The 26,058-nt window shown below is 36.2% G+C and overlaps 2 protein-coding genes across 3 annotated transcripts; one reads left to right on the top strand and one right to left on the bottom strand.

Annotated features, from left to right (window-relative positions):
* The first annotated feature begins 1,739 nt into the window (after window positions 1-1,739).
* LOC131306740 (uncharacterized) lies at window positions 1,740-20,376 on the top strand. 2 transcript variants are annotated; one of them, XR_009193992.1, is made up of 2 exons: window positions 1,740-1,841; window positions 19,310-20,376. XR_009193992.1 is itself a non-coding variant. In XM_058333158.1 (2 exons), the coding sequence occupies exons 1-2, from the start codon at window positions 17,376-17,378 to the stop codon at window positions 19,311-19,313; spliced, it is 480 nt and encodes a 159-aa protein (XP_058189141.1). In that variant the 5' UTR covers window positions 16,487-17,375; the 3' UTR covers window positions 19,314-20,376. The 2 variants fall into 2 exon arrangements, 1 of the variants encoding a protein (XP_058189141.1); XM_058333158.1 differs by lacking the exon at window positions 1,740-1,841 and adding an exon at window positions 16,487-17,851.
* A 7-nt stretch (window positions 20,377-20,383) lies between these two features.
* LOC131306739 (probable protein phosphatase 2C 72) lies at window positions 20,384-23,496 on the bottom strand. The gene is made up of 5 exons (XM_058333157.1): window positions 23,203-23,496; window positions 22,011-22,343; window positions 21,652-21,772; window positions 20,964-21,187; window positions 20,384-20,805 (listed from the first exon to the last, which is right to left on the bottom strand). Exons 1-5 carry the CDS (start codon window positions 23,374-23,376, stop codon window positions 20,608-20,610), a joined length of 1,050 nt encoding a protein of 349 aa, XP_058189140.1. The 5' UTR covers window positions 23,377-23,496; the 3' UTR covers window positions 20,384-20,607.
* Between the last annotated feature and the right edge of the window lie 2,562 nt (window positions 23,497-26,058).

The raw sequence follows: 26,058 nt of genomic DNA, 5'->3' as shown, positions 1-26,058 counted from the left end.
ACGAGCCAGAGAGAGAAAAAGATTCAGCTCAACTCTCAAACAAATCCTAACTCAAACAAAATCAACCCAGAATCAAACTCGTGATGGGTGTAACAACATTGGAGTTCTCAGAAATTGGTGGTGGTGGTGGTCGCCGGTGGTCGTGGAAACAGTATCGTGGTTGTCACTGGTGGTGGTGGGAGCCCCTTCGAATGTTTTGAGCGTCAAAAAATGGAGGGAACGAGAAGAGGGAAAGGGAACAGAGGGGTTCTGTGTTCTGCACGTGGGGGTGTTTTTTTTTTTTTAACGTCAGCGGTTGTGTGAATTGTTGTGTTTGTAGCATTTTTTATTACAAAATCAGTCTCAAACTGATTTTTCTTTTTATTCTCTCTACAAAAACTCATCAAATCTCCTATGAACTCAAAAAACCCAACTGATTTTAAGGGTTTCCAATCCAAATCAACCTCCCTTCCTTCATTTTCAAGCACATCCAAGCCTTGAACAAAAGGTACATTTCAGAGTCGAGTTTCATGTTAAAAATCTTTTTTTTCTACTTTATTAAATCTTTCAACATCTCAAAAAGCTTTTAACATTGCTTTACATGATAAGATGCACAAAAAGATCTCCTAAAATCATTTTCCAAAGATTCGAAAAACATTAAAAAATTATTTTACGGACTTATGTTTGTCTTGTCATGTAAATGCGAATTGATTCTGAAATGTGTAGATAGATACACCGCACGGTATTTTAGTTACACCATGCGATGTATCTGGTTCGCCGCGCAGTATATTGTCCGTTCATCATTTATCCTCTAATGCATTCACGATGTTATTGTCCAACAGTTGTGTAGGTGCATTCCGAAACAGTTTTCCACGTTAGAAGTCATCTTGGAGCTTTGTCTAACCTTTTAAATACCACAAAATAATTTATATCCTGACGCTTGCATTACAAAAGGGACTAGGGTGTTCCCCTTTTTTTCAAAAAGTAAATTTTTGAAAGAAAAAAAGGCAATTTCAAGCTCAAAAATCATGTGTTTACGCAAATAATTTTTCTACCAATATAGATCTTGTTTGATAGATCTCATTGAGATTTTTTAAACGGTGCCAAAAAAATTGAAAAATTATTTTTCATTTTCGTTATATTTGAGTTTGAAATTACCTTCTTCTCGAAAAAGTTACTTTTTGGAAAAAGCGGAACGGGGCCTGCTTTCTGAACTATTTTCCATAAACCTTGAGAGTATTTGCATGTACATTTGAAGGCCTAAAGTTCGTTTTGCAATTGGAAGTGAAAAGTGATCTGGAATGTGTAGTAAGGATACCACACGACATATTAGATATATCGTGTGGTATAATTACATCGCCGCACGGCATGTTGTTTTACCGTAGCACTTTTGAGTTGTACTGTTATTTCATTTTTTTTTTATATATTTGATCATTCATTTCATATTGTACACCAAGCACGTTTATGTGTCATATTAAATCCTATGTCCCTTTTCTATACTTATTTTTCAAAAGTTAAGTTTTTCAAACGATATTAAATCCCCCATTAAAATGCTTAGTAGAAACCGGTTTTCACCAAGCGAGCGGGGTGCTTTTTCAAACAAAACCTTCTCCGTTCGTAACGTGGCTCCCAAATCCAAAGTTTCGGCGTTTTCGCTAGATCAAAAGCCTTTTTCTCTAAAACTAGCTCTCGGTTTTTCAGATCAACCATTTCTAAAATTCGGGTGGCGACTCTCGAGCGTTTCGGTCGGGGAGCCCACAAAGACGTGGAATCGATGTCTAAAGTGAGAGCAAATATTGTTACTTGTAATTGACTATTGATCGCGCGGCACCCCACTCTCCTAATGGCCAAGGATTGAACAGGTAAATACTTATCGTTGGAAGAAAAAGCTTATGTTAGACACTAGGCTAATCTCATGTTAGTCTGTTTTGCTTATAAATAGATAACTGTTCGGTCTGAAAATATTCATCTTTTCTTATATTTATACCATTCATTATAGAAGGTTTTTAATTGAGAGGAAAGATATATATGTAATTGGTATCGTCTATCTTCATTCATTACAAAGCTTTGTTTGTGGTTTTTTTATTTTTTTTTTTAATTTGCCCTTTTTATCCATTTCTCATCTGAATTTACTTGGTAGCTAGCTATCATGACGAAATCAAAATCAGAATCCTGATTTTATAATTTGTACTTTGGACTTTAGATTCCTACCTACATGGGTCTTGTTGCATTTCTTGTTGAGTGGGGCTTTTACAATGGTAGTTCCTATTTTGGTCTTATGTACCATAATTGCAGACGGAAGGGTTGGTGGTGGGAAAGTACCGAATGGGGATATGGCCGAGCTTGGTATCTCTGCAGAATCAAAGCAGCTGTGGATTTCACAGTTTCCAATTAGTGCGCGCATCTCAACAATAGCAGCCAATTCAAACCAGAGCAGCCTTGGCATTTCTATTTTCTAATATGGGAGAAAGAGGATTCTTTTTTTTTTCTTTGGATGAGGTACTTATGAATTATTGATGGAACTGGCTGGAATGATTGCAGGTTTTTTTTTTTTTTTTTTACGTAAGACCAAGATAACGATGAATCTTGAAATTCTAACTTCTTCGTTTCTTTCTTCCTCTTTTGACATGGAAAATAGATTGCGAAGGGTATTGATGCGTTTATGAGGGAACAGTCGGTGAAAATTGGTGGCAATCCCTGGAAATGGAAATGTTGCTCCAGTTTTTAGTATGGTTCCTGCCTTTGGACCCACTAGGAATGCAACTGATGATCTTTTACCTACCATAACCCCGGAAGACATAATTAATCTTTCAACAATGTTTGGATAAAGACATTAAGTATAGATAGATATAGTTTTTTTCTTTTCTTTACAACAAGCTAGATATAGTTATTGGGAGAAAAGATATGTGAGTGATTCATTTACTATTAGATAATGAACTGGGAAATCTATCGTTAGTGAACTTGTATGTTACCAAAAGCATTGATTGGTAACATTGTTTGTCCTATTCACCTTGCATGTGGAGTGTGATCATGCAAGCCATGGAAGAAGAGATATGAAGCATTCAAGCAACAAGAGTACTATAATTTCAATGAGCGTGAGACACCGTGCGAAAGCATTTTCTCATGGTGGAGATTACACTTGGAGAAGAATTACCTGATCAAGGTCTAACATGGCATTAATATATGGGGGTCTTGCTACATAATGCCCAAAGGGCATCACTATCTTTTATATTTTATTATATATTTCAATCAACTTTAAGGCCTGCACTTGCTTCTGTCACGTGTACTACCTAACGACCAAAATTGATACCACTGACTATCATTTTTTTTTCAACTGGACACTTTTGCCCTTCTATCACTTGCTTTATTTGCACCTTTTTTTTTTTGGAACGGGCACCTTAAAGCAACACATTTCTGATTTCTCCACGAAAAGTTTGTCCCCACAGACTTTCGCAGATTGTGATGTAGAGTCCACTACGGATCTCACATAAATTGATTCGAGTAGTTCATTAAATTTAAAATATTTTTTAGAGCACTCGCAAAATATTAGCTTAATTCGATATCTATAAATGTTCGATCTAATCATTTGACTTTTCATTCAGATTATAAGATCCTAAAACATGAATGAAAAATTAGATGATTGGATCGAGTATCTATAGGTATCGTATTGAGGTGATTTTTGGTGTGAATTCTCAAAAAAATATTAAAATTTCAATGAATTGCTTGAATTATTTGTGTGCAACCTGTAATAAATCCAATATTGCGATCTGTGCACATAAAATCTATGCCAATAGCACCTCCGTACGGAAGAACCATTTCCAGTAAGTTTGGGTTCTTATTTATTTTTTCTCGTTTTCATCGTAGTATCTACTTTATTCATTTTTGCTTGATAAATAAAAAATTAACAGAAATAGAACAACACTGAATAATTTTTTCTTTTATCAACACTGAATGCACTGAGGCACTTTGTCCTCTCTCTTTCTTTCCCTCCCCTTTATAGTCTTTTCTTCTTCTTTTTGTTAGGCGATACTTCTCTCCTCTTTTTTCCCTTCACTGATGAAGTATTTTACGTTCTTTTTCAATTTCACCACAAACTCCAATTACTTTAAAATAATTTTTCAAGTGACCTTGTAAAAAATCAGCCCATCCAGACAATTGTAAGTACTTATTAGGCCTATTTTGGCCATAATCCAAATGGATTTTTTTTATCCTTATTTAATTTTTTTTGCATTTGTTAATTTTGTGTCAATTTTTTGTGAATTATTGCTTCATCATGACGTGAGGAATCTAAAAGTAGTAAAAATTAACATTTGAACTCAATTTTTTTTGAAAGAAGACGAAATAAGCCGCTTATTGGCTTATATATTTTGGTCTTTATTGAAAAAAAAAACTTGGGTTTGATCTAGTCTTTATTTTAAAAAAAATTGGGTTTCAATTGTAATCTTTTACTTTTTAGATTTCTCTTGTCATAACGAATCAATAATCCGAAAAAATAGACAAAAAACTAACAAATGTGAAAAAAAATTGAATAATGACAAAAAAATTAATCCATTTGGATTATTTGGCCAAAATAAGCCTAAGGTGGCATTCCCCTAAGAGATTATTGGGCTTTTTTCGTTTTTGTCCTTATTCAATTTTTTTCATATTTGTTAGTTTTGCAACAAACTTTCTTGGATTATTGATTCGTCTCGACAAAAGGAACCAAAAAAGTAAAAAAATATGATTTTTACCCAAATGTTTTTTGGAATATCCAAGATAAAGTCCAAAAAGTGCAAAAAGCCTGCTTTATCTTAGATATTTCAAAAATAATAATTTGAAGAAATTTAAAAAATTTTGCACAGAAGGACTTCATGTTTTATCCAAAAATTTAGGAATTTTTCGTAGTATACCTTACTAGCTGTCTCATTTCAGGAGTAAAAAATACAAGGCATAAGAAATTGATCCAAAAAGACATAGGAGTAAAGAAAAATTAAAGAGTAGCTGGGCCTGATGTGGTGTTTGCTAAAAGAGAAAAAAGGTTGAAGTTCGAAGGTTAAAACAGACATTTAATGAAGTTATAAAGCCTACCCTGCAGACGTTTCAAAAGGCCTACGGGATGAAAGTAAAGTCCCTACACGTGTACCATTGTTATGAAAACAGCTGTCAATTGTCTTCCCTATGTAGACGCCCATTGGGCTGTTTCTAGCAAAACCCTTAATATATATATTTCAGGGAACTACTAATAAGAAGCGAAATCAATGAAACACGTACATACGGAGGGAATAGATACAAGTTCAGAGAGCTACGACTTGCAAATAGTAAAAACTAAAAACCATGACTTGAGAGAAAATAATATTGGAATGAAGGCAACCATTTGCCAGGAAAATGTGTAGTCTTTTTCAAATTTTCACACACATTCATGTAATTAGCTTGATGCGAAACCTACGCCGTGTCTAGCTTGTACCGCAATTTTGCTTATATATGAAGCACCCTTCAATCAAAGGACTCGAGGGCTAAAACTGTAAACGGTTCAGTATCTTAATCGCCAACCCACTAACCATTACTAAGATAATTAGGCAATGAGAAAGGTGTGAAGTTATGTTTGTGGGTAGTGGGCCTAGTGGCGGAGCCAGGATTGTAAACCTGTGGGGCCCAGCTTAGTATGACGTAAATTTTTTATCTGAATGAATAATTATTATGTCATAAAATTTTTGTTTTCCAATACATTATATTTATACATTGAAATGATTCTAGCCTAATGCAGTTATTATACCAATCATTTTATATTTTTTTCTTTAAACTACTGTTACATACTTATTTTATATTATATTTATGAAAGAAATTGAGAAATGAGAATGTAAAAGAACTAGTTTTTTTATCAAATCAAACCAAAATTATTAAGATAATAAGTAGTTATACACGAATATTTATCAATAATATTAGGTATATACAAAATACAAATTTTAAAACTCAGAAGTTCGGTGTGCCGGGGCCGGGTCCCAACGTAGCTTCGCCACTGGCTATGTGATAGCTGCCACATGCAGCAACTGCTTGTGAACAGAAGATCGACTCAGAGCATTGCAGGCTCGTGTCTGGTGCGCCTAATTATCACTTGTTGAGACACAGAGTGGATTGAGACTGTATGTGAGGGAGAAAGAACCAGAGAGAGTTGAGTTTGAGCCCAGGTTGTGGAACTTTTCTTCCGGTGAGAGTTTTTTTTTAATCTATTTTTGCATAAAACTCATTAGTAGAGGAATTTTCTCTCAACTGTGTTTCTGTGTGTGTTTGGTTTTGGTCCGTGGATGCCACAACAATAGCTCCAAAGGCACATGTTAAGCAAACTCCGCACCATGTACAACATGAGTGTGGGCCGTTCGGCTAAATAAGTCACTTGGCTTATTTTTTTTGTCCTTATTCGAATTTTTTTCACATTTGTTAGTTTTTTATCAATTTTTTTTTGGAGATTATTGCTTCTTATGACAAGAGGAATCTAAAAGGTAAAAAATTATGATTGAAATCCAATTTTTTTTGAATAAAGACGAAAAAATTGGTTTATTGACTTATTTTTGTCTTTATTCAAAAAAATTAGGTTTCGATCGTAATTTTTTATTTTTTAGATTCCTTTCGTCATGACGAATCAATAATCACCAAAAAAATTGACGAAAAACTAATAAATGCGAAAAAAAATTGAATAAAGACAAAAAAATAAGCCACTTGGCTTATTTAGCCGAACGGCCATTCCGGAGGAGGCATTCTGGCATCATGGTACCATCCGTTATCCCATATATTCGAACTTCAAACGACGCGAAACACTGCCTTAATTCCGACTCAAGCCCACATTGAGGGGAGTTAGGGGACTGGGTAAAAGGAACTTTTTGTAATTTCCAATTTACACAAAACTCTGAATAACTAGCCTCCAGCACTACAAACATAGTCGCTGTAACACTTCTCATCAAGCCTGGAAGCAGAGATGTGGAGCATCTACGCAGGGCTGAAGATCATTCTGGAAAGGAAATTAAAGAACGTGAAAATCGAATCCGACTCACTCACAGCAGTCAACCTGATCAAGGAAGGGAACACACACAATCACCCACAGAGTGTGCTCATAGATGAAGCTCACTTCATCATGGCCAAAACAGGTACTTTGATTGAGCACACCTATCGCTCAGCAAATCAATTCGCGGACCACCTCGCAAGAATGGGAATCGAGCAGATGGATGAACTCGTTTTTGTTATGAACATGCCCATATCTCTGAAGGAATATGTTATTCGAGACCGCTTGAATATCAGGCAGGTGTTAGACTAGTTTTAGGCTCTTTGTTTAGTCTATGGACCTAATATCATTGTGTGTAACCCATATGTGGTACTCTTGTTCGTAATCTAATCTGACATTCCGCTTGACCAAAAAAAAAAAAAACATAGTCGCTGTAACAAAAAAAACTTGAAAGCCCTGTGAATTGGACAAGATAAGTGTCCCATCTGAAGATCAATGACCGTTTTCACCAAACACATGACCATCGGCTCGTTGCTCGGCTCGACTAAGTTTATTGAGATCCACTTGTTGTATAATCAAGTTTAGCTTGAACATACTTATGAAACTTGTTATGTTTTTAAACTATCATCTCTTTTTTTATCAACGTTTTTAAACCAATCTTGATCAACCAACTGTTCGACTCGTTTATCACCCCTACTGGAAATGCTCATCTACAAAACAATTTACATGCCAAATTTAGGTTTCCAATCACTATGTCCAAACCCATCATACGTGCTCGAATCATTCACAAGTTTTATCTTCAAGATTAAAATTAATGTTAATTAGACATATAAAGGCAATAGGCATGCCAAAACCTTTAAAAGTAAAACACACCATACAGTGCTATTTGAATAAAAAAACAAGACCTAGCTCAATTTATAATCACTTGATGTCAATGTACATTTTGTTATATGTTTAATTAATCACCTAGTGGAGTTAAAATTATATATTTTTCTTCACGTTTAGTAACATGATGTCCATAATATATAAAAAGGCAGGTATATACAGCGATTTAGGAAAATGAAAAGTGAAGAGACGGAATTTTTTAGGGGCCGGATTCATCACTCAGTCTCGTCGATCTTACTTTTTTTTTTCCCTCTCTTTTCCTCTAAATCCAAATTGACGTCGTTTTAGGTTATTTTTAATTGAAAGTGCAATCTGAGCATTTGATTGGTGAAATGAGCGAGAAGTCGAGCATAAGCGCGTCATATTGGAGGATCACATGAGAGGATCCGGACTCCGTGTTCGGTAAATATAAGGGTAAGAAATATGTCTTGCCTTCATTTAATTTTTCCCTCGGAATCTCATCTCTTTTTTTAAGGTAAGTAGAACTTTATTGACTTCTTGTTGTTGTTATGAGTATTTTAGTAGTGGAAGAGAAAACTCTACATTGCGTATTGGTCGATATGTCGTATGTGAATCAAAATCCTCCATCTTAGGCGAGTGGAGGTTCTGTAACTGGATGAAACCATATACCTTGCAAATTAATTTGAATTGCATAACTTTATTTTTTCTTTTAAGTGTTTTAGAATATATAAAGTCAATATTTAATGATTGATTGACTTGTAGTTTGCAAGGTACATGAGGTTGTACTACAGTTTTCTTTTATGTTACTATTTGCCTTACAAAAAGAGTTGTAGAAATCGGAATTTTCTTGTCAATTTAAGCGGGTAAATAATGTTATAGATTGATTATGAATTTCGTACATTGAACGGGTTCGCTACTTGTAATTTGTCTTAAATTTTGTTGATCTCTGAACCTGATTTTTTCACGAGTAAAAGCAAAACGTTATTCGCAAAATCATAAACTAATTATAAAAGATACACAACATAAAATCTCCACACAAGAAAGAAGAAAATAAAAAGAGAGAGAAAACAGCTCTCCCCCATCCCTAACGTTAGGAGCTCCACCAAGTCGTCTCCATCTTTGGAAAAAAGTTCTACGTAGCATCCACTACTAATATACATCGGACTCTATTTGATCATAGGTGCTCATCCAGCGAGCATGCAACATGCATCGTCACAGTCAATGACGTCGTCAAACTACATCTATAAAAATTCCTAAGACCAAATATTAGAAGATGATGATAGCTCAAACAAAGAAAAAATATCTAGGGGAAAGGTAAGAGGGGGTCAAAGACGAGTGGTTATTTTGGAGAGCTGCTACACACACAGCAGATCTGTGCACAGATTGTGCACAGATTTTGTTGTGGGGTCCACCACGGGTTCCATACAAATCATCCGAGCCGTGCATTAAATGTAAAACATTTTTTCAAGGGTCTCCGTAAAAAATAAGCTCAATCCGATACCTATAGGGGCTTCATCCAACCATCTAACTTTTCATTCAGATTTTTGGATAATGAAAAGTTATATGGTTGGATCGAGCACCTATAGGTATCGGATTGAGCTTATTTTTTACGTGGACCCTTGAAAAAATGTTTTACATTTAATAAACGGTTTGGATGATTTGTGTGGGACCCATGGTGGGCCCCACAACAAAATCTGTGCACAATCTGTGCACAGATTGTTGTGCGTGTAGACTTTCTAGTTATTTTGTGCTCCTAGAGCACTGCCATGTGGTCCACCACACATTAGCATGACCTTCATAAGTGGGGTTGCTCTAAGAGCAATTATTAAAGTTCTGTAACGCTCCTTGAGCATTGCGTTATGTGTAGATTTTTCCCTCTAGGTATAAGAAATGACTCTTCTTCCCTGAGCTTTGCACTAGCATTTCAATTACCCCATCGATAAGTTGATCATTATCTAAGCAAATTAACCTCTAAGTCTAATATAATTGCAAATATACCCTTAATAATCTTTTGTTGTTGTTCAAAACAAATTTAAAAATACTACTTATATTTACTCCTCCGTCCTCCTCTTTCATGCTTCTCAATATTAATTTTACTGTAGTCATTGATTAATCTTTTCAAGTTATCAAGTTTACCTCAATAGATAAATATAAGAATAAATAAATACTATTTAGTTTTTGTCCATGTGCATTCAAAGTTATTTTGAAGTGTGTTTAGCATTTTTTTTATCTCTAACAAAATATTTCTGTATAAATGTGATAGCTTAACCATCAAATTAGAGAAATCATGTTTTGTCAAGATGGTTGTCTGCCTCGATCCCCAGTAGAGGTGTGAGTTCGAGCCCTACGGGGAGCACAACTGCTGTCCAAGGTTATAAATAGCCTCTAAACCCCTTATGTACTAACATACTAATTGTACTAACATACAACTCCAATGCTTCTGCTATTAAACGGATATTGGTTCGTTGATTGCACGGAAGTGTAGCGATTTTATTGAGGTCCAATTGCACTCTTTGCAGCCAACTCGTCATCCCAAATTGGGGGATACATCAACCGTCAATCCCTTAGCAATACAAGAATTTGCTTTCTACACAATTTGCCATACTATCCTAGAATCGACAGAATACATTACAGCTACCTCCTTGAGACACCCCCTTTTTAATTTCCCAGATGCACTCTTTGAAAACAGAATCTCCAAAATCTCTCTCCTTTGTTGATCAGTTAGGTTCCATTTTTCTCTACGGGAGAGAGAAGATGGTTCAAGCAAAGAAGGCATATCTTTTACGCTTTGACGCTAATTAAGGTGGAAATCTGTTGGAGAAAAAGTAGGAACATGAGAGAAATTAGGAAGAAGAGGATTTTTAGGAAGCAGATTATGGAAGGAGTTTTGGCGTTAAAAGGAGAGAGAAGATGGTTCAAGCAAAGAAGGCATATCTTTTACGCTTTGACGCTAATTAAGGTGGAAATCTGTTGGAGAAAAAGTAGGAACATGAGAGAAATTAGGAAGAAGAGGATTTTTAGGAAGCAGATTATGGAAGGAGTTTTGGCGTTAAAAGGAGTCGAAATTTGATGGAGAAAAAGTAGGAACAAGAGAGAAATTAAGAAGAATAGGATTTTTAGGGAGCTGATCACTATGGAAGAAGAGGATTTTTAGGAAGCTTGGGAAGGAGTTTGACGTTGGTGGAGAGGAAAAAATGGGGGAGTGTAGTTAAAATTGGGGTAAGATATGGGAGAGAGATTTACGGAGAAATTTTCTCCCTCCCAAATCAAAATTTAAATCTGATTTGAAAGTGTGGAGCAAATATTGCAGGCAAGCAATCTGATTTCAAAGTGTGGAGCAAATATGGCAGGCAAAAACGTTAGCATTTGAACCAACCATGAACCAACGGGCAGGAGGGATTCACTTCGGGTTCCGCACGGATGATCCGAGCCGTTCAATAATTTTGTTAAAAAAGATAAGTTGGCCCGGTAAAAATTAGCTCAATTTGATATGTAAAGGTGTTCGATCCAATCCTTCCATTTTTTATTGAGATTACCAGACCCGTAATCTCAATAAAAAAGTAATCTCAATAAAAAATGAAATGATTGGATCGAATTCCTACGCATATTGGATTGAGCTGATTTTTCACTGGGCGCATCGTTTTTTTTGAAAAAAATTTATTGAATGGTTTGGATCATCCGTGCGGAACCCAAAGTGGACCCTGCATACCCGTTGATTCATGATCAGTTCATATGCTATTGGTGCCAATAGCACCTCTCGGGCAACAATTTGAGGCCATTCTCTCTTCACTGACATGACAAGGATGTCAAATTGGAATTGGCTCCAATGCATAATTTCGGTTCAATTTTTTTTTAAAACAAAATTTTGTACAGTACTAAGATTTGTTAAAAGAGCAAAATGGTAAAATTAACAACAAATCAATGTAATAACAACATTTTCTTAAATTACGTGAAAGTCAAATTAGGCGTAATAAATTGGGACGGAGGGAGTAACTACTAATTTCCCTAGATCTCGCTGATGTATATAAAGATGACCCTAAAACAAAATTATATCAAGGGAACGCAACTCAGATGTAAATGTGATAAAATAACATATTTTGAGCCAATTAAAATGTAATTCCAATGTTTTCTTCCATCAAATTTGCAATTTAATTTGTTAATGAAATTGTTGATCTAATTACTTTACCGAAAATAGAAGAGTTAGGCAACAAAAGCTATAAAACATAGATATGACAAAAAAAAAATATGGGTAAAAGTTCATATAGGTAATTTATTCTATAGGATTAGAGTATCGGTAAAAAGCAATTTGTATTTCTCCACTTAATTTTTTTGAGTTAAGATATCATGAATATAAAAAAAAATAGATTTCATCAAAGGTAAAAAAAATAATCACTTTGTAGATAAACTCTGAATGTACATGAGTAAAAATACAAATAACTACTAAGGTCATTAAAAAATTAACGTTCGTTAATGATTACAATAAAATTAATATTGAGACAGATGAAAGAAGAAATGAAGAGACAATTATAAGGTTATTGAGAGCTGAATCTGATATTTCATAAATTCCAGGTATGATTTTGTTAATGAACTTCACGGTCAATTAACGATGGGGTTAGGCTCAGTTTGGAACTTGGGAAATAATAGGAAAAAGAAAGAGAAAATAATTAAGGGCCTGTTTGGATAGAGTAAAAAAGAGGGGGAAAAATAAGAAGGGGAGTCCACCATTCCCCCCCCCCCCCCCCCCCCCCCCCGTTTGTCATTCCAATTTTTCCCCCATTATTTCTTACCCCTTTTAGTTTTCCTCAGTTTTCGGAATTCTCGGGTATTAATTTTGGGCTCCCCTTGAGGTCCCCAAAAATAATTCGGGTTTGGAGGGATATTTTGTGGATGAAAATACCCCTCGTTATCTCCTTTCTCCATCCACCATTCAATCAACTTCTATTCTCCATTATACTGAAAATCATATTTTTCATTCAAACCTATCTTAAGACTCCTTATTTAGTTTCAGGGATCTTTTAGAGGGCTCATTGAAAGGTCGTAGAGCTAAAAATTCATTATGACCATTTAAGATAAAATGAACAAAAAAATAAAATCTTCGCACCGGTTCAAACAGATTGAAAATTCGAACACTTAATTTTTAACTATATTTTTTATAATATATAAACGGTGTAAAAAATTAAATGTTCCAAATTGCAATCCGTTTGAATCGGTGGAAAGATTTTAGTTTTCTGATCATTTTATCTTAAATGGTCATAATTAAATTTTGACTCTATGGCTCTCGTTGATTAGCCTTAAGAAAGTCGTAAAATCAAATATCTCTTAGGGCTAATCAACGAGAGCCATAGAGTCAAAATTTAATTATGACCATTTAGGATAAAATGATCAGAAAACTAAAATCTTTCCACCGATTCAAACGAATTAAAATTTGGAACACTTAATTTTTTTAACCATATTTTTTAGTTATAAACTGTGTAAAGAGGTTGAAAAATTAAATGTTCCAAATTTCAATCTGTTTGAATCGGTGGAAAGATTTTAGTTTTCTGATTATTTTATTCTAAATGATCATAATTAAATTTTGACTCTATGACACTCGTTGATTAGCTCTAAGAGATATTTGATTGTACGACTTTCTTATGCCTAATCAACGAGAGCCTTAGAGTCAAAATTTAATCATGACCATTTAGGATAAATTGATCAGAAAACTAAAATCTTTCCACCGGTTCAAATGGATTGAAATTTAGAACACTTAAAATTTATTAAAAAAAATCAAATTTTATAAAAAAAAATTGTTTAATAATAATACTAAATTTGTTAATTTGTTAGTAGAAATAAATATCACGGCTTAAATTGTGAAAGAATAATTAAATTTGTAATTACATATAAAACGTAATACATAATAATTTAGCGACTGCACAAGGGCAAAAGGGTCATTTGATAGCTTTTTATATCATCTACCCTCCTTATGCCCCCTATTAATCTCCATCCAAACGAAATATTATTTAATCCCCATTCTCTAATACATCATCCAAACAACTTACTATTTAATCCTCCTCTATAAACATCATATCAATGTGAGTCATCTTTTATTAACTAAGAGCATCTTCAATCCATCCAAAATAGAGGATGGATGTAACACATTGAGGGGAGATTTTGTAATTTATTCCATTTTTTCTTCACTTTTTGTACTTTTTGGAAGAATCTTTGAGGGATCCATCGTCCTTTTTAGAGTTTTGGAAGAATTTTGTACTCCAAATTTACTTTTGATCCTCCATTTTTAGAGGACCAAATTTACTTTTAGAGGACCAAACTCTAAAAAGGATGGTGGGTCCCTCAAAAATTCTCCCAAAAATTACAAAAAGTGAAGAAAAAAGAAAATAAATTATAAAATCTCTCCTCAATGTGTCACATCCATCCTCTATTTTGGAGAAATAGAGGTGGGTTGGAGATGCTCTAATACCTCCTACTATCTTATCCCCTTATTAACTAATACCCTCAATTCTTTCTCCGCGTCGAAACGGGCCCTAAGAGAAAAAGTGAGAGGAAAAATGGAAGAGAAATTGAGGTCTTGTTCGCCTAAATAAGTCAATTGGCATGTTTTTTTCGTATTTATTAGTTTTTCGTCAATTTTTTAGGAATTATTTCATTGTTATGACGAGAGAAACCTAAAAAGTAAAATATTCTTATCGAAATCTATTTTTTTTGAATAAGGACGAAAAAATTGCCTTATTTTTATTTTCATTCAAAAAAATTAGATATCGATCATAAATTTTTACTTTTTAAATTGCTCCTTTCATGACATTACAATAATCTCTAAAAAATTAATGAAAAATTAACAAATATAAAAATAATTTGAATAAAAAAAAAATCAATTGACTTATTTAACCCAATAGAGCCTGAGTTGGGATTTGAAACTTTTCCTTCTCTTCTTTAAGAACCAAACAAAGAACCACGTTTTCCCACAAGTTCCAAACGTGGCCTTAATTGGGATGTTAATGCAATATACTATTAGGTAGGGATTCGAGGGAAGGTGAAAGGACAGAGGCGATCGATAAAAGCAAGGAAACTATTTCTCTTCCCACGCTCCAAACCCTGATTTCTCACCCTGAGTCGAAAATTTTTCAAACCCTACCCCTCTCTCTCTCTCTCCCTCTCTCTAAACCATGGGTCGAAAAAAGGCAGCCCAGAAGCGAGCTCCACTGGAAGAAGAAGATGAACAACTCACCCTCCACGAACAAGAACAAGAGAGCCATAACCAAGAACCAGCCAAACAAACACCAGCGTGTGAATCTTCCGAAGACGAAGAAGAACAAGATGTAGAAGAACTAGAAGTTGAAGAAGAACAAAAGGTAGAGAAAAATAATTCCTCTGTTCAAAAACCCATCATTCTATCAAAGCCCCAACACTCCCGGTCCTCGGACTCCGACCCAGGCTCCGATTCGGAGACCCATTTGGGCTCTCCCACCGCCTCCGGTTTCACCATCAAGCCCGTTTCGCCCCAACCCAAGAAACCCATCTCTGGTAAACGCCTCGTGCCAGAGTTCGAAAGGAAGGCCGACGAGTCATCGCGGAAGAAAAAGAAGGCCAAGGTTTTCGAGGAGGCGGCAGAGAAGAAGAAGTCCGTTGTCGGTGCGATTAACCGGCTGTGGAGCGAAGAGGATGAGGTTGTGATACTGGAGGGATTGATGAACTTCAAGTCCCCGGATATGGGTGGTCTTTATGAGGTAATCAAGAAATCTCTTAGTGTTGATGCTTCCAAGAGTCAGTTTGTGGATAAGATTCATAAGCTGAAGAGAAAGTACAGTAACAATGTTGAGAGAGGGGATAAAGCTGTTTTGTCGAGCCCCCATGAACATAAGTGTTTTGAACTTTCAAAGAAGATATGGGGTGGTGGAAAGGAGAATAATAATGGAGGTGATGGGAATGGGAAGAATGTGGGTAAAAAAGCTAGAAAGACTGTTAAGCGCGATGATGCTGTTGCTTTGCCTGAAGAAAATGATGGGAAAGAGAGTGCATTGGGGGAGGAGAATAAAAATGGAGTTGATGGGAATGGGAAGAGTAATGGGACTAAAAGAGCAAGAAAAAAGACTGTTAAGCTCGATGATGTTGCTTTGCCTAGAGAAGAAAGTGGGGAAGGGGTGGTTGCATTGGGAGAGGGATCGAAAGGAGGAGAAATGAAGGATATGAAAGCTGATGAAGTGGGGGACTTTTGGGCAACACACCCTTGCTTAAAACAGTCGTTGGCGATGGAGAAGGAGCCTCTGAAAAGTTTCATGATGGAGAATATGAGTATGATTGGGGACGTGAAGGCAAAGGAGCTGGAGAAGAAGTGGAAGGATTTTTATGTTGGTGAAGTTGGTTTATATCTGAAGCGGGTGCAATTGATGAAGGAGCAGACAAAGCTGGTGTTGGATACAATGAAGGCTTCTAAGGATTAGGTTTATGTAAGGTGTAATCACTGGTGAAGTTTTATGCTTTTGAAGAAAATGGTTAGGGGGCTTTTTTTTTGGTTAAACCCACAGGGTTTTGGTTGAAGTTACTACCTATGTGGTTCTGGATAACAACTACTTATGAAATAGCCTTTATATGTTGTTGGATGAACTTGTTCATATGGTTTATCTTAATATTACTAGTAGTTATGTTACAGCTCAGTTTCTGTTTTTGGTCTATGGTTTGGATAGTTGTAATTCTTGTTGTCTAGATTCGTGCTTGGTGCTGGATTACCATAAATTTCCTTTGCAGTCTCCTCAACGTGCTTTGGTAGGAAACTAAAGAACTATGTTGCCTTGATTTGATTTGAAATATGCAATAGTACGAAGACTACAATGTTGCCACGTGCCTTGTTTCATTATTGGTTCTTCCTGTGGCACATGTTTTGGTGTTGCTTTAGTGTGTGGTTTGTTAGCTATGACTATTGATGCCCACTTTCTCTTTTAGCTTTGATTGAAGGGGTGATTTAAACGATCTATTCAATGCATTGTTGCTTTGACCTTCGGCATTAAGTTAGGAACCATAATATGCAGAAGGTATCAATGCGGCACTACCTTATTGAGGATCAGAAAATAGCAACTCACGCAATTGCCCTTGAGGCAGTGCTGCATGGGCTTATTTCACAAATTCTTGTATTAATTGGTTGTGCAAAAAAATTAGCACTTCATACATGAGTAGGTTCAGCATTTCAAGTTTGTATCCTTCTGAATTTGTATCTATGTATTTAGCATGAGGTTCAAGTTGGTTTGTTGTCATCGGCAAATGGTTTGCGAAGTGAGTAGGAGTGTCTATTGAGGATCCCTTTTGAAACAGGTTGGGTAGGGGGCCTAGGGGCACATGTAGAAAATAACTTCTCCTCGAACCTATTTTTCTTGGTATCCTTCCCATAAGCAATTCAATGGTGAAACCAACATTGGAGAAGGCAGAAAACGAAGTTCAATCATCTTCTGCTTGGATTTGCCCTTTATGGTTTCTGTTAGTGTCTAAAGTCATATGTGCATTTAGAACTACACTATAAGGTCATAAACCTACCTACATTTTTCGTGTATCAAAATTTCTAATGCTTTTGTACTAGGTTTTCTTTATAGTTATGATCTTATGCCCCCGTTCTATTTCCATCCTCGAATTATATGAGAAGGCCTCACTAAAGTTATGGGTACTGAATGTACATTCTAGCCTTTTCATATCAAAGCTATTATTTTGGTTTATTTCCTTTTCCTTGTCTGAATGTATGTCATTCGGGTTAAATTACGCATGCTTCTCATTTATGTTTCCCTGTACTTATCAAAGTGCATCTTGTTCAATGGAGAGAGGAGAGAGCATACTAGATGCCATATTTGATGAGGATAGCTTGGAGGATGTCCTAGATGTCGAGATGATGGATGTTGAAGAAGGAGGTTTGGTGGGGCATGATTTACAGATTGAATTGGGACAAACCATTGGTGGTAATGATGTTGAAGTAAACCAAGTATATGCCGGTAAGAATCGCAGGTATAACAACAAGAACAAGAAGAAGAATAGGAGAGAGAAAGCCAGCTCAGGGCCAAAAGGGACAGATATTGACAGGTTCTTCTTCCGTGATAACTTGTCTTGCTTGATGAATGAAAAATAACTTGTTCTCATTTTTATCGATGCACTAGTATATCACTGTTCTTTTAGTATAATATATGTTGGAGCAATTTGATTCAGAAATTCGAGACAATTATCCTGTTTAGAGGGGATATTTATTTTGGAAGCCTAAAATATTATTCTTTAGGCTGCTTTCATGATGAAAGAAACCTGCCATTTGTTAATTTTAACTTCAGCTCTCGTCAACAAAAGATTGAACAATTATTTGGAGATGGAAAATGATCTTCCATTTTGTAATTTTTTTCTAGTATAGCTGAATATGAAGCTAAATTACGTAAGTCTTGTTATGTGTTACGTGTCATGGCCAAAGAATTACGTAATTAACTTGGTTCTATTTTTTTGTTTTTGTGAAGTCATTGTACTTGTGGCTATCTCTGTTCCCCCCTGACTACAATTGTAGCAAAAGAAAGCATTAGTTGTTTGTCCTGTGCCCCTTGTTCGATGTTAAAAAGGGTGTTTATGGGTGGGTTCTTTTCATGTCATTTCCAGGTTTATTAGACATGTAAATGCCTGAGAGAAAAAAAACACATCTGGCGTACACTGGCATGGGTTGCCTGGTGTTTCTGCTTTGATTGATCTCGTTTAAGAGGGATACATTTCTATTTCACTTGATATGGCCGTTCTAACATCATACTCAAACATGCTAGGTTTCACGGGAAATTGATGGATTATGCCTTACTCAGACTTCTAATGAAAAATTGTAAATATGATGTCGTGTTCCGGATGGCTGGCTGGCAGATAAGCTGTTATAGACATATTGAACATAGAGTAACAGCTTGGTTAGAAAAGAAAGAGGGTAAAGAAACCACAAAACTTATATCTAGTGTGCAACATGGGAGGTGCAATGCATACTTTTGACAAATGCATTTGAATATTCGATGCTGCCCTTCGAATGAGTAGTTCATGTATGTTTCCAGTATCTTGTGGATTTGAGTAGTTGCCAACCAAACCAAACTATGCCCTGTTTTCCAATCAACCGGGGTCCACTACATGAATCTTTTTCCACTTCAATGCTCTATAACCGATTAAGTTTAAGAACTAAGTATCCTTTTTTATCACAGCTCATGTCAAATCTGGCCTTCCCTTCCCCCAAGCATTTACAGATAGGCTCTTACTGGATTTACATATCAAGTATTTGAGTGTGATTACTTATTTCTATGGCTATTAACCAAAATTTGATTCTTAGGAATATGATTATAGTTTCTCAAGAATCGGAGTGGTTATTGTGCTTTTGTACTGTTTTCCCCTATCAGTTAGTTTTCAACGTGTTTTGGATTCATAGTAAATAGAAGTTGCAGGTCGATGCAACCTTATGTTTATCATGAATTTGTACTATTTTCCCCCTTTGATAGTCTTTTATACGTCATGAACTTTTAATTGACATAAAAATTGCAGGTGAATGCAATTCAAGCTTGTGGTGGGCAGAAAACTGCAGTTGGAAGAGGCTTTGGAAATGGTAGTGGCATACTATGGATGTCTTGAAAGCACGAGACAGGGGGGGGAAAGTTTGAGGTGTATTACAATGCTTAGCCCCTGGTAATACTATGTAGGGCACACAACTTGTATTATGCTTAATCATTGCCAACACCGCCACACCGGGCTTCTCACCACCAGGCCATTGTTTAGTTTAAGTTGTGCTTTAGCTTCACTCCTAAAGATGCCTATCAAGACCACAAGTACTTCCCACTGCTTGGTTCATCAATGCTGTTCCATGCAATTTGCTTCGTTTGAGAGTCTTCTAACGCTTTGAAGTGTTATTAACTACCACTTTGCAGAAGCAATTCAAGCAACCGATCGTGAGGTAAAACTCAGTGCAGAATAAAGAAGCTACTTATGAAAGAAAAAGTCATGCTCCAGACTACAGTCAGCAGCAGTTCAGATGGTTTGCAGATAATACCCAATGTGCATAACGATTCGAACAATCCAATATTGATGGGGATCGTGAATTTGTCCATTATAAAGTGAGGGTGCCCATTACATATGATGACCTGCCTGAAAAGGAGGATCTGAAAGAAGAATCAACGTAATCTCTGAAGAAATGGGCTTGTGTGGCTCTAACTACAGATTTGGGAATTTGGTAATCAAGTTTGAAAATATTGTCCAGCAGTCCCTTTCTCTCTGCTACTGAGGGAGCAGAATTCATGTTTAGTTATCGTCAAAGGAGGAGGGGTTCTGTGATCCTTTGGAGTTGGCATATGTTGACAGAGAAGTAAAAAAGAAGAAAATGACAAAAGGAAAATTTGCTTTTTGTTAGATGTTACCAAGGATTGGTAGAGTATTATATTGAGAACTTTCCCATTGATTTGGGCCAAGCAGTAATGGAGATGTTATGGTGGTGATTCGCGTTTCACTATGTTATGATTGGACCGAGGCTTTCTTTTGTTCTTTTGGGTGAGAGAAACTGACTCGGTTAATTTCGATTGTGTGGGTGTGTACAGTTATATGTAAGTTGACAAATTAGATACACACTAGATTCAATTTCTCAGTCAATGGATTTTTTCCCATTAGAGATCATACCAAGTGATATGGCCACAAGCAATTGTCTTAGCCACTGAAAGTGACTCAGATGTTGATTTGGTTTTCAAGGAAATTGGTATCCAAGATCTTTCTTGCTCAGTGGTCCTTGTAAACAGAAATGGGTTGTGCTCAACTCCGAAGATGACAACAGGCTAACAACACGAAAAGGAGCCATCTTATACAAGGGTTTGTTTTAGCCTCTTGATCTTCTGCAAAAAGAGGCAAACCGCAGTGCAGTCATCTCTCTTTGAGGAAGGAAACTTCTGTTTCCAGACAGAAACCGCCGCCTCCACCACTGCTCTTGCTGCCGCCTCCTCACTCCCTTCTGTTGATACAATGGATACCACATCATTGTTGCTCAGCACATCCCACACCTGCCCACATAATAATAAAAAAAAGTTGAGTTGATCAAATTGTGCAGAACTACTATATGTAGACCCCAGGAATTTTCTCTAGAAAAGGATGCCAATTGCTATGCTTGTTATTGTATTAAAGTTGTCTGGAGCAGTTAATCGCTGAAAAATGGCCTTACCCCATCCGTGGCAAGAACAAGAAACTGATCATTTGATGTAAGACGGCGGTAGGAGACGTCAGGGATGGCGATAATTCCATGATTTTTTAGCAGAAAGTCTCCAAAAGCTCGAGACATGGCTAGCCCTGGCGAGTCAAGATGGGGCAACCACACTCTCTGAATGTGCGGCTCTTCTTTCAATGCAACCACTCGACCGTTACTCTTCCTTATTCGATCGGCTTCCACTGCACAAAGCAACGGCAAAATCCATCGTCATATCATATTACTGTCAGAATCTGTTTTGTAGGACAGTTCTCGAAAGTCATTTTAAAATTTGCTTTAACAGTTTTGCATTGTTTATATCTTAAATGGACTTGCTTATCGAAAATTTGCTAACTTCTTTAAACAGTTTCCGATAAAAACTAGTCATTTACCATGAAAACTACAAGAAAAAGGTTAGAAAACATCCAACTATACAAGTTTTTTGTATTTGTAAAAAATGAGCACAAGAAACAGAAACTACACTGAACAGTAAATCGACCAAGTATTTGCTGACAAGCTTTCACTGTCTTTGGAACAGGATCCTCCCTCTATCGATATCATTGGTTCATGGAAACAAAAATTTCGAGACATGATTGTGTGGCTGCCAATTTGGTACGATACGACAGAGATTCTGTGGTCATACTCAATGAGAGAAAAATTGTCTTACTTGGTAAACCAGGCTTCAAATCTGTAGTCAATTGAACAGCCCTCAGTACTCCATCCTCCTGAGTGATTGTCCCCATCACTGCTCTCGAGTCTCCTAGATTAGCAATACTAAGATCTTCACCCTATTACAAATTTCACAATATGCTATGAGTATCACAAAAAAAGAAAATTTTACCTGTTGAACTGATAGGGAACCAAAAGAGTGCAGAAAAAAAAAAATATTGCCACTACAATCATTTGGCGACACCAAGAACCTGAAATCTTAAAAACTGTTTTCCTCGCCCGAAAAACAATAAACACAAAAATGTTTTCATTTTGTGTATGTGCTTTCATTTGTCAAGGGCACTTTCTTTTGCTTACCTGTCTTATGACAACCACCGCGGTGGTTCCACTGCATGAGCAGTCCAAACTCTCAATAAGCTTAATCTCCTTGTCCATAACTTTGAAGGCGTTAACACAAGCCTCTTCCCATCTGTTGAAATCCTTGTTTGGCAAATTTTCACCCTCCGCCTTCTCATTATGATTAAGGAAATTACAGCCATACCCAACTGTATTGACCTTTGCGAGAGCATTAATCTTTTGGTTTAGCAACAGTGAAGGCAACTTGTTTCTCACCAACTTGCTTACTCTGTGGCCATTCCTTCCATGGCCATCGAAAACTCCACACAAAGCTCCATCTTGCATTCCATAGCCCTTGAAAGGAAAAATATCCAAATTAATAATGACAGGCTATAGATAGAGTAATAGTCGCCTAATAAGGGCCTGTTTAATTGGCCAGAATAAACATAAAATGAGATTATACATCCATGGTCATCGCTATTCCCTCCTTCGAATGCAATAATCAATGGAGATTCTGTTGGACAACAACTAAATAAGCAGAGGGTAGGCAATATATCTTGGAGGATGTGGTGGTAATTAATTAGTGACCCCTTGGCCGTTAACCCGGTGGGACTTTGAATCATGCTGTGGGGTTGCACATAGTCCGACCAATCAAACAAGGCCTAATCGTTTGGATTGAGTCTATTATCCATTTTACTGAGAACTCCATGATCATCACATTCAATGTCCTGAGAATGGATTTCTGGAGAGTAAAGAAATCCAAAAATCAGATACAGTCTAGCAATTTTTATGTAATATATGTAGCTAGGTAAACAATCAAATTCAAATGAAAAAGCATGTTAAGGCTTTCTTGGATCATGAATTTGTTCAGAAATTTTTCTATCTTTGGCAGCCTCAAGTCATGATCCAAATCAAACCTGAAGGATTCCTTTTTGCATCAAGACAACCAAAATTACCCAAAAGAACATATGTTGGTGCCCAATTCATGACAACTTTTCTTGAAAGTTTTAAGTCTGATAATCTTTATGAGGACAGCTCTTCATCTAAATCCTATGCTAGACCGAGAAAAAATGCTGATATTTGTGGGACTGATGAGAATTTGAACGAAACGAAACGTTATTATGGATTCTTAAAACAAGAAAATAGCCCACAAAACAGTAAGGCCTTAAACAAAGCTGATTTTTTTTCTTTGGAGGGGGATTAAATAGCTTACCTGGTATACAATTGCAGCATCTTGGTTCAATCCTTTGCTCCCTTCATGAGAATAAAGAGAGCCAAGCCTTTGAATTTCACTAGTACTGATTTTCTCTTCATAGTAGACCAAATTTTCTTGGGAATCCTTTTTCTCATGAATTTCTCCAGATGCATTAGATAGGCATATACCCATGTCAACTGATACAAGTTTGCTTATTCTGCAATAAACCTTTTTTATGTATCCCAATAACAAGTGCAATGGTCTCCTTATGAAGGATTAAGAAGTGGCACACAGTTTCAACAATTGGCTGCTTTTTTAAATCAAAAACGCTTCTCACACAACAACACAAACGCAACATCAAACACAATATCTCATATACATATGGGTTCCACACACACTACTATGTGTGGGCTCCACATATATGTGAGAAGTTGTGAGTTGTTGTGTTTGGATTGTTAAGTATTATTTTAGACTACCTTGAGATTCACTTTAAGGGCATATGAGGTGTATGATGGATTACTATTATTTAGTTTCCTTATTTATTTTATTTAATTTCTATGAATGCATGATTTTGGTGTCAGCGCTAGAGTCTAGTATATTATTATCAGTCAATTATGTCAATTGATTGCATTTCCTTTTCAGTTAGAGTCTATAAAAATGTAGATGCCTGCCGTACGGTTCATTATGCAAGAATAAAAATCACAATTGCCCAAGGGCTTTGGAGGTTAGTTCCCCTTGAAGTGGTCTAGTCGGAGTTTCGATCCCCTCGAAGTGATCAATTTCTCCCCCATCTCTCTCTTTTTTTTAAAATTTTCGGAAGTGATCCTATCAGTGTGCTCTTGTAGGATAACTAACCTAGACTTTTAGGAACTTTTAAGCAGTTTTTGAATATGTGAAATTTAGGGAATTTGTGATATGGCAAATGTGCTTGTGGGTCCAAGTGTCTTGCTTTATTATTTGCTTGAAAACTTAGAACAACCAACTGTTCAGTGGAAACATGTGGGTAGTTCAACTTGATGCACTTTACAGGGCGAGGGTGATGAGATTCAAAAGGGGGAAAATGCCAGATACTTGAGACCCCTTTGATAATGTCAAAGCACCAAGAACTATCAAAAGATGTTCACAGTGGTGAAATCTCGCAAATACCCTTATTACAATCAGGTAAGATGTCAATCCATACATATTTTAACCGGCTGTAATTGGGACCTCCACTAGTGGACATTAGAATTGGGTGGGCCAGATAAGGAGTTTTTTTTGTAAAAAAAGTTTGACAATTGTTATGGTGGGTGGGGAATCAAATCCAGTGGTAACTCCTCCAATAAATTTACTTAGCTGACTAGTAAGTCAAATGACTCTAAACCCATAACCTTGCCAAAGATCCTCTGTCCCCAAAATTTTTGTTCTCGTGTTCTCGATATTATTCCGAACATATAATGCGGTGAGATTTTCAAAACACACAAATCTGGATTGATACTCCTATACTGAAATATATTGGGATGGAGACATAGATTTATTACAGATGAGATTTATTACAGATGATCTGTGGAATGTAAACTGTGGATTTTCTTTTTCTTTGGGAAATTATGTAAGAGTTGACTTTACTAATGTGTGTGGAACATGATATGATGCGTCATGAGAAAATAAAAAATGCTCAAGGTTTGATGTAATCGGAGGGAGAAAGGTTTAGTTTGGAAGAAAGAAAATGTGGAAGGTTTAAAAGGAAGTAAAAGACCTTTTCAAAATTGAAGGATCATAAGCAATCAATACAGTGACAGATAAAACACTTGGTGCAAGGGATTTTTATGAAGGAAAATGTGCACACAAATTGATTTCAATCTCTTCTAGGTCTATCCTCTCTAATGCTTTTCGGCAGCGATTTGGGAGTATGGTTCTGCAGCAAAACGTCCGTTTAGCTCCTCGGTTCATGGAGGTATAGTGGGTCACTATTTCAGTGGTATTCTAAGAGGAGCAAATTTGTGCATATTTTGTCAAATGTTAGGTCTGTCTCCATTCCTCTCCTCCCATACCCCAATGATTGGTGGGTTCTGTTATTGTTGTGTGGCTGTAGACTTTAGAACTACATTTTGTGAAGACGCAAGGGTTATTAGGCTGTATTTGGATTTCGGATTTGTGGAGGAGAAAAAAGAGAGGATTTTTTCTTCACTCTTCACGGAAAGACGATGAGGTAGAATTTGTTAATCTCTTCGTCCATTTTTAAATGTCCAATTTCATAAATTCAACTTTTATTGAGACATTATTATTACACTTCAAAAATGGAGACATTATCCTTACTATAATTTTTTCCTCCAACTTTCCAAATAAGAATTTGCTCAAAAGGACAAAATGAAAATTTTTCCAACTTTTGCCCACTAACTTTTTCAAATCGACATTAAGGGATAAACAAAAATAGAATACTGAACCATAAAAAAATGGATGGAGGAGTAACATTTATTTTCTCTTCACAGGTAAATTCATTCACAAATGGAAGATCCAAACACGACCTTAAGCAATAAATCGACAAGGAAATTTGTTGTTTTTCTTGGCCAAAAAATAGGTCAAAATGTTTGGTTAGCTGAATTTCATTGCTTTCCAAACAGTCCCTAGGCATATAGTAAATGATACCAGTAGCAGTTAATCATGGTATAGTCATACATAGGAAAGTGACAATGGGATATTATTAGTTTCTAGGTCATCAGATTCCTCAAACAACAGAGATAGACTTTAGCCTCACATGACACAGGGCACTGCAGTTGAAAAAAGCTTGAAAGAAACCACTGATTAGGTGAGTACTGTAATGCCATCACAGATCTAATCAGATTTTTGAATTTAAAAAAAAGAAAAGAAACCACCTGCTCTCAACTTTACAATTGTATG

The sequence above is a fragment of the Rhododendron vialii genome, chromosome 11a (genome assembly GCF_030253575.1).
Source record: "Rhododendron vialii isolate Sample 1 chromosome 11a, ASM3025357v1".
Taxonomy (NCBI): Eukaryota; Viridiplantae; Streptophyta; class Magnoliopsida; order Ericales; family Ericaceae; genus Rhododendron; species Rhododendron vialii.
Note: the sequence above shows the minus strand (reverse complement) of the source record. Positions and strands in the feature narration are given on the sequence as shown.

What these genes read in the sequence shown, in the direction of transcription:
- LOC131306740 (XM_058333158.1), top strand. Translation starts at nt 17,376, where the DNA reads ATGATCTTATGCCCCCGTTCTATTTCCATCCTCGAATTATATGAGAAG.
- LOC131306739 (XM_058333157.1), bottom strand. Translation starts at nt 23,376, where the DNA reads ATGGGTATATGCCTATCTAATGCATCTGGAGAAATTCATGAGAAAAAG. An exon ending in ATGCTGCAATTGTATACCAG is followed by an intron (nt 22,344 to 23,202) that starts GTAAGCTATTTA and finishes TTTCCTTTCAAG; the next exon opens with GGCTATGGAATGCAAGATGG. An exon ending in CGGTGGTTGTCATAAGACAG is followed by an intron (nt 21,773 to 22,010) that starts GTAAGCAAAAGA and finishes AATTTGTAATAG; the next exon opens with GGTGAAGATCTTAGTATTGC.